Source organism: Rana temporaria, chromosome 4, assembly GCF_905171775.1.
Source record: "Rana temporaria chromosome 4, aRanTem1.1, whole genome shotgun sequence".
Classification (NCBI taxonomy): domain Eukaryota; kingdom Metazoa; phylum Chordata; class Amphibia; order Anura; family Ranidae; genus Rana; species Rana temporaria.
In genome coordinates this window covers 403,623,335-403,632,083 of record NC_053492.1, presented here as the reverse complement: position 1 = coordinate 403,632,083, position 8,749 = coordinate 403,623,335, and the positions used below count along the sequence as shown (strand labels likewise).

Here is an 8,749-nt window from a genome sequence, read left to right as displayed (position 1 = left end):
ATTCTATTAACTTTAGTTCACACATAGCGCACAAGTACTTTTCTACACATTTCCCATGATGCATGAGCATCATGGGAAATGTAGTTCCAAAACATCTGGGCTGCCAAGGTCCCCCATCACTGTCCTAGGGAATGCTTTCTAACGGTGTGGGGGATGGACTGACTGTAGGAATTGGCAGGAACACAAGATCTCTCTCCCTCTCCAAAAGATCAACCGTCTGCCTTGTTTAGAAAGGCAGACTGCCGCTCTGCCTCTCCTACGAACGATCGGTGGGTCTCGGCGGCCATCGTGTGCACCCCAAAGCACGTATGATGGAGTCGCATACAGGTGCATGATTTTGCCCTTAAGGGCCACCCTGCCACAGTAAATGTACGTGGGGCAGTCCTTAATTGGTTAAAAAACATTAAAGGAGTTGTAATGGAAACATTTTTTTTTTTGATGCTGAAATGACTGTTTACAGGGTATAGAGACATAATAGTTAACTGATTCCTTTTAAAAATGATTAAAAATAGATAAAAATCAATCATATAATGTACCTACAGTTTGTTTCGTTTTTGCATGCTGTTTCCTGCTTCTGTGATGTACATTGAAACAGAGCCAATACAGGGCAGTGATGGTTTGTAAAACAAAACTGATTGGTGCTAAGGGGTTTTAGACGCACAGTAATGTCACACCTCCTTGATTAGTGACCACAGAGAGAAAGCTTCCAGTACTGTGGTGGTTATCAGGAAACAGACAACCAGGAAGTGTGGAGATCATAAAATAATTACAGCAACTTGAGATCAAAAACAAACAATGAGGACATGAAAACAGCACTGCATTAAGGTAAAGGAAGCTATTAAGATAAAGAAAAAATTTCCTTTACAAACCCTTTCCTGTGGAAACTGATAGCTGCGGACACTTCAAGATTGAATGTCACCCTGCCTCACTCAACATAGAAGTCAGTGCATTTGTAGTCTGGACTACAGAAGGCTTGGTCATCAACTGGTCTGCCAGTGCTGGTATGCACCAATCTACTCTGCCCAAAGGATGCCTACAGTTCAAGGTTTGGGAGGAGAGCAGAACCCTGATGACCACGCTGCTTGAAAAAGGATTTTGATGCAACAAATACTAGGTGTGGAAAGAAAAGGGGTATGGGTATTTACTTGGGAATTTAGGCTTTAGGCTTTAAGGTGTGTCTCTGGCCAAGACATCATGTTGGCAAAAGGAATCTGGTATTGAAAGCCAAGATAACTTGGATAAAAGTAAGAAAAAATATATACATAAATGATGGAAACCAAGCAAAAAAGTGGGTTGTTCAAGGATAACCAGGCGGTAATTTTATCCATACAAAAGAACTGCAGTTTTTACTTGTATATTTTATGATAATGGTACAAGAAAATATTTATCACCGATTAAAACTGCACAAAATATTACAAATATTAAAATTACATATAAGGTAGTTGGTTGCTGTCATAATTTTAAGTTGACACATTTCGTGATAAATACCGCTTCTTCAGGACATTGTTTTCAAATATGACAGATGCCTCAGGATGGGTTCACACTGTGTGCTGAGCGGTTCGCAGCAGGGGGTCCAGTGCATCCCCATTAACCGTTTCAGAACCTGAAACAGAGCCAAATACTCACAGTACTCTTGCTATGTGCTCCTTGTCCAACCTGGAGATGTGTGAACCGGCTCCATTAAGTGCTGGTCACACTTTCCTGTCTTGCCCAGCCTTGCACAGAAAATCTTATTAATCTAGATAGAAGTAAAAAAATAAAAATAAATATATTTCATAGGTACAAAGACAAAATTAAACTATATTAACAATGTGTTCTAACCCATAATATATCAAAACATCTTACTCTTCATGGGAAAGTGAAACGGCTTTGGAAAATAACTTTAAAAAAGTTACAAAAGGAAATATTTACTGAAAGAAATATGGAGCCTACAAAAGTTGACCTACATCTGGGGAAAAACCTGTCCTACTCTGGCCCACATACTTGAGTTAACGATTTAGAACAGGGAAGTGGCTAATGTAGTCAGAGAAAAGTGACTCCTGATTTGCATATTTTTTGATGACTCTAGCAATGGAATCGAAGCAATCTCTTATGTGTTACTAATAGATAATGACTTAAGTTTTTGGTAGCAGTGATTGTTTACTGAAATGTTTAGCTGAAGTGGTGACTTAGGACAATGGGCAGTGTTCCCCAAAGTCCTGCATGTTTGTGCTATACAGATAAAATAAAGCACAGTTATCCTTCCTGCCCAGGGAAACAGGGAGTCACTCCACGTTTCCTACTGTGCATGCGCGAGTCTCGCGCCGACTTGTGAATGGGCGACTGCTCTCTGGGATTACACACAGTTCCCAGAAAACAGCACGCCCCATTGACTAGAAGAAGAGGATGCAGAAGAAGACAGATCGCGGTTACGAAAGAGGCAGATTACGGACTTCTGCATAGCAACAGGTATTACGGGTGAGTATAAAAAAAAAAAAAAAATTTATTTTTGGGATTTTTTTTGTGAAAATCTTTCTTTTTCCTGGGTGGAACTCCACTTTAAGTTTTTTTAAATAGTGGTTCTATTTGTAATTTTTTTTTATTATATTTAATCTTTCATTTGTACATTTGATAAGGTTTTCGGATTGCTATGGGCTAGCTAAAGAGACAAATTGGCAAAGTGGCTTGCTTTACGGATCCTTTTGCGTGATGGTAACCTCAGACTCCAATACAGGGATTGAAGTTTACATGTAATATAAATATGTAATAGTTAAATATAATATTTTACTCAAAGAAAAAATGTACAAAACTCATATTTTCTCAGTGACTTTTATATTCTGCAGTTACAAAGCTACATATTTGTTAGACTCTCTTGTAGATTTACAGTAGTTCATTAATTTTTCTACAGGTACAATGGCTCTCTACCGAATGGGGACAGAGGAAGAAGGAAAAGCAGGTTTGCTTTATTGAAGAGACTTAAATCCAATGGGGTGAAGCCGAGTACTGTTCACATTGCCTGTACTCCCCAGGCAGCAAAGGTAAGTTCACATATTGTTTAGTTTCCCAAATAGAAGCTGTTAAATGTTTTGTGTTTCTAAAGGTGTGAGAGTTTCTATACCACACACATGGACTGGTTTGTTGCTCTGCTTTAAGGACATTTGGTATTTGCATCTTTTTGATTATCAGTCCATTACAATACCTGTTATAGTATAGGTTATTATGCTTGTTTTTGCCAATGGTTCTCTTATATGTATTGGTGTTACTATGAAGAGTTATTTTTTTTCTGGGACAGATCATGCATACTGTACTAAAGTCTTAAAAATACCAAAGCAGGTTTTCAAGCAGAAATTTTGGGAGATCTTGAACAGCAGTAAAAGAGCTAGAAACAAATGCACAAATAATTGACCCAGATCTATTGAAAGCTGCCATTCTCTGCATTAAGCAACAAAAAAAGCCCTCTGGAAATTGACAGATATGTTTTAAGCCCAGTGCACACAGGCCAAATGTCAGACGGCACCGGTCAGTGTCTATTGAACCGGATAGTGCCGGGCACCCGACATTTCGGCCGTGTGTACTGCAGCCAGCTTCTGTCAAAGGGGCATGACCGGCAAGGTCTGCTGATCGGCTCTCGATCACTGGGTTTGGACGAAAAAAACTAGTACTGTGTATTAGGCTTTAGTTCTGTTTTTTTATTCTGCTCCATGGCCAGTACCTTTTGTATAGTTTTACATAAAGAAGCCTGGTCTCTTAACCTTATTTTTCTAGAGGTTCTTTTCTAATGTTTAGGTAAAGCCATAACAGAAGAATGCTTGTATTTTGCAAACTTCACCAAGAAGCTAGTTGTTTGATTTTGAAATGATAACTTTGAATAATGTACTATTTGGTGTCTTTTGCAGCCTTTTGCTGCTGCATGTCAATGCTCTTGCTAATTATACACATTTTTGTTTCAGGCAATAAGTAACAAAGACCAGCATAGTATATCCTACACTTTGTCAAGGGCACAGACTGTGGTAGTGGAATACACTCATGACAGCAACACAGACATGTTTCAGGTAAGAATCTTCAACAAAGCTTATAGTCAATTTTTTTTACTTTTACCTACAGGTAAGCCTTATATCTCCTATCTTTAGGAGATATTCCCCTTGCAATGAGCCGCTGACTTCAGCGGTGCATGCGCACAGGGGATTCTCGGCTGAAAGCCCGGCAGACGCCGGACCTTTCCGGAGAGAAGTCTCCTGCGCGCATGCGCGGGAGTGACGACATTGCGGCTCCAGCCACTTGCAGCGCTGGAGTCGCGATACCCAGAAGACACGCCGAGGCAACATGTCGGCTCCTTCGGCGTGGACTAGATGAGATACAGACGCCTCGTTCTAAGGTAAGTATTTCATAATAAGCTAGTATGCGGTGCATACTAGCTCATTATGTCTTTTGCCTTACAGGTGTATAAAAAAGAAAAAAAATTGGGGGTATACAACCGCTTTAATATGGACATTAAGTCACAATTTTTTATTTATTAACTTTGATTTAAAACACAAAGTCCTTGTTATTATTGGATGTATAGCCTAATAAAATCCCCTACTTTTTTTTTTTTTTTTTTTTGAGTAGTAGATCATATTCTTGAAATAGTAAGTATGTGAAGTTTGAGTGCCCCTTTCTGCAACAACTGGCGGCTTTCTGATGGACTATCGGTGGTCCCCAAACTGTGGATCACAGATGTGGCCCTTTGCTTTCATTTAAACGGCCCTTAATTTAAAATTCCTCCCTCTGACACCAGCAATTATTGTCACACTGACTAGGTAATTCTTTACTCCCACTGCCATTAATGTAAAATGTTCTACTCTCCCTGGCAACATTCTGGCCCTCCTAAAGTCTAATTGACAGTAAAATGGCTGGAAAATTAGTCTGCCCATACATGGTTCAAATCTCGTCTGATCCCTGCTGAATCGGCTATGGCTGATTTAGCAGTACATCAGCATTTGCAAGTGAGGGACAATGGACACAATTTCACAATAGCTGTATGCTCTGGCAGTTGCAGGCGATGAGGGAGTTTCATTAGAACCATTCGATTTCCAGTCAGTCAGTGGCAGTCAAAAATAGACTGGCTGTAGGAAAGATTAGTGCTTATGTTCAACAACTTGGAGTAAAATTTCTTAATTTGGTACTTTGTGCATTAACACTTTTTTGCAAACCTTAAGGCTACTTTCACACTGAGGCGCTTTACAGGCCTTTAGGTTTGCAGTAGTGTGACTTCGAAGTGGTGTGATTTGCAGTGCAACTTTAATGCACTTTATTACACTCTGTGGTACTCAAGTTGCATCAAAGTAGTGCAGGAACCTTTTTTAACCCCTTTGTGCAAAACTTTGGCATGTGTTCGTAAAACCATACATATTGTCACAGCTAGTTTGTGCATCCAGGTGGATTGTACCGTGTTTTCTTTATCGTACATCACGGGACACAGAGCGGGATATTCATTACTATATGGGTTATATGGAGTACCTTCAGGTGTTGACACTGGCAATCTTCAAACAGGAAATGCCCCTCCCTATATAACCCCCTCCCATAGGAGGAGTACCTCAGTTTTTACGCCAGTGTCTTAGGTGTTAGTCATGGTTTAGCTTGCCTCCGCATCCTTGGGATTAGGTGAGCTAACCGGTTCTGTCCAAAAAAGCCTCAGCGCTAAAGTGGTCAGTAACCGGACCCCAAACCCTTGGGGTATAGCCCATAATGCTTTTCTTTTTAGAGAGCTGGACCCTGGGCCCAGAACTTAGAAACCTTTGGGTGCCTAATGTTTCTGTTGCCAGAGTGCTATATGGGCCCAGGACAGTGGATCCTTCATAGGAACCCAGGGCCTGAAGGTCTAGACATCCCCACCGAGATGGGGGAAGATTGGGCCTCTTGCTTGGCAAAGTCCTGCGGCATGGAGCAGGTAAGTGAGGGGAAAACTTGCGGAACTTGGTTCTTAGCAGGTTTTTTCTGGGGGGTCACAGGGGACATGCCTAAAGTTATGCACTGCATCTGGCAAACTAGTCACATATCATAAAGATAGGATGGCTCTATATGTATTATTCCCCATAAAATGTGACCTCCCTTGTAGTGTTGGAAAAGCATTGAGTGGGGCCTGTGTGATATAAAAGTATATGTGTGTGTCAGAGAGCTATGCTTACCTGCAAGCCTCCAGGCGATGCTCCATTCAGTCTTCCTCCTCAGAGCCTGCAAAGCAGGCAAAACGCTGACCTCCTCGTGGTTCCAGGCTGCAGGCTGCAGTTTGCTGGAGCAGAGAGGTCCCTTCCTCCCAACCCCACCCCCCCCTGTCGGGAGGGGCATTTCCTGTTTGAGATTGCTGGGGGGGAAGGGCGGGTCAGTGGCTTAAGGAAGGGGCGGCCCTTCCTTGTTTGTTTGTTCCATATAGCTCATTCAATACTTTGGAACTGGGGAGGAAAGACCAGAACGGCAAGCACGGGGCGCCGAGGACACACAGTGGCCAGAAAGAATATTGCAGTCTTCAGAAAGACTGTTTTCAAGCCTAGGAATAGGCTGTTTCTTTTCCATCTCATAGTTTTTCTTGCAATACTACTCAGGGGGACAGAATGTTTTTTCTTTCCTAGATTTGAAAAAAAAAAAAAGTGTCATCTAGGGGAGAGGAAGCATTTTTTATCCCCCAAACAGGTGTTTGGGCATTTAACTATTTATAAGTCCCAGGTACCAATAAGTAGCAGGTGTACCTCGGTATTGTACCATGGCATCAAAAAACAAGGGTACAAGAGGTGGGGATTCCCCCAGAGAGTCTGAGGTCTCGGACAAAGCTATGCCGCTGCTTTCCCCACAGGGAGCCTTGGGGCCATCGGGATCTGGGGCTGGAGCTGACGCGAGTCAGTCCAACCCTAAGATGGTCACGGAGAAGGTATTACTCACCTCTTTAAAAGAGATGCAGAAAAGCATGGGAAAAATGATAGCCGCAGCTATGCGGGGCAGTAAGCGGAATAGATCTCCGTCGCCCGAGCGCGGACCCTCAGAGGAGGAGGTCCTTTCCTCAGGGGAATTGGACGACCTCTTGGACAAGGACCAAGTAGGTTCAGGGATCGAGGATCCGGATACAGAGGAGTCTGGGGCAGTCTCCCTGAGGGAGAGCTGGTGGATTCAAGGATTGTCGGACTTGGTCCATAAGGCATTCAACTTGCCAGTACCAGATCTCCAGGTATCGACGGTTTCAGCTTTGGGCTCACTGAGGGCGCCTCAAAGCAATGCTGTGTTTCCGATCCATCCTCTATTAGAGGGAGTTTTGTTCCAAGATTGGAACAAGCCAGATAAGATCTTCTTACCACCTAAAAGATTCTCTGTCCTATATCCTATGGAAGATAAATTTTCCAAAAGATGGGCTACTCCTGCAGTGGACGCAGCCATCTCATGTGTTAACAAATCGTTAACATGCCCTGTAGAAAACGTACAGGTGTTCAAGGATCCAGTTGATAAGCGCTTGGAAGCACTACTTAAGAACTCCTTCACTGCTGCAGGGGCAGTAGTACAGCCAGCTGTGGCCGCGATTGGGGTTGCTCAAGCATTATCGGATCAATTTAAGCAGATGCTTAAACTTATTCCTGCTCAGCAGGCAGAAGAATTTTCGGATGTCCCTAAGGCCATATGTTTTACGGTAGACGCAATCAAGGATTCTATCCAGCAAGCGTCACGTTTATCGTTATCCCTTATCCATATGAGAAGACTCTTATGGTTAAAAAGCTGGGAGGCTGAGCCCCCATGCAAGAAGCTCCTGGTAGGGTTCCCCTTCCATGGAGGACGACTCTTCGGAGAAGACCTAGATAAATACATTCAGACCATTTCAAACGGCAAGAGTACTCTCTTGCCAACTAAGAAGAAGGTTCAGGGGCCTGCGTTTAAACGACAGTATTCCCCTGGGCAGGGGCCCTCTAATACTAAGCAGTATCGACGGCCTCCTGCAAAAGCAAGCTTCGGCTTCAACAGCAGATCACAAGGACAGGCTGTTAGAGGCAAAAGGCAGTGGTTTCGCAAACCAGCAAAACCAGCCCCCAAGCCAACCTTATGAAGGGGCGCCCCCACCCACGAAGGTGGGGGGAAGGCTGCGACTCTTTTCAGAGATTTGGGAAGCCAGCATTCCCGACGAGTGGGTACGGTCTTCCGTGGCCACAGGCTACAAACTAGATTTCCTAAGGTTTCCTCCTCCTCATTTCCAGGAGTCGAGGATTCCAAACGATCCGGAGAAGGGACCCGCATTAAGATCGGCATTAGATCATCTACTTTCCCAGGAAGTAATAGTAGAGGTACCAGTCCTGGAACAGGGGCTAGGTTTCTACTCCAACCTATTCATCATCCCGAAGTCCAATGGAGATGTCAGGCCAATTTTGGACCTAAAGATGGTAAATACATACCTAAAGATCCGCTCATTTCGGATGGAATCCGTGCGGTCAGCAGCTACCACACTCCAAAAGGACGACTTCATGGCGTCCATAGACATAAAGGATGCCTACCTTCATCTTCCAATTTATCAGCCACATCAAAAATATCTACGCTTCATGGTGGCTTCGCGTCACTTCCAATTCGTGGCGCTTCCCTTCGGGTTGGCTACGGCCCCCCGGGTGTTCACGAAGGTCCTAGCTCCAATCCTAGCCAAACTAAGGATCCAAGGGGTCACGATCCTAGCATACCTGGACGACCTCCTAGTCATAGATCACTCGTCTCCTGGCTTGGAGCGAGCAGTGGCCCTCACGGTCCAATACCTCGAGAGGTTCGGCTGGGT

At 43.6% G+C, this 8,749-nt stretch overlaps 1 protein-coding gene across 2 annotated transcripts in view; it reads left to right on the top strand.

Annotated features, from left to right (window-relative positions):
• The window catches only part of PELI1 (pellino E3 ubiquitin protein ligase 1), a 107,856-nt gene that overhangs the window by 79,970 nt on the left and 19,137 nt on the right, over positions 1-8,749 (top strand). For both annotated transcript variants that reach the window (XM_040351228.1, XM_040351229.1), the window contains exons 3-4: positions 2,888-3,017; positions 3,930-4,031. In XM_040351228.1, the coding sequence (XP_040207162.1) occupies positions 2,888-3,017; positions 3,930-4,031 (232 nt within the window). The remainder of the gene's footprint in view (positions 1-2,887; positions 3,018-3,929; positions 4,032-8,749) is intronic.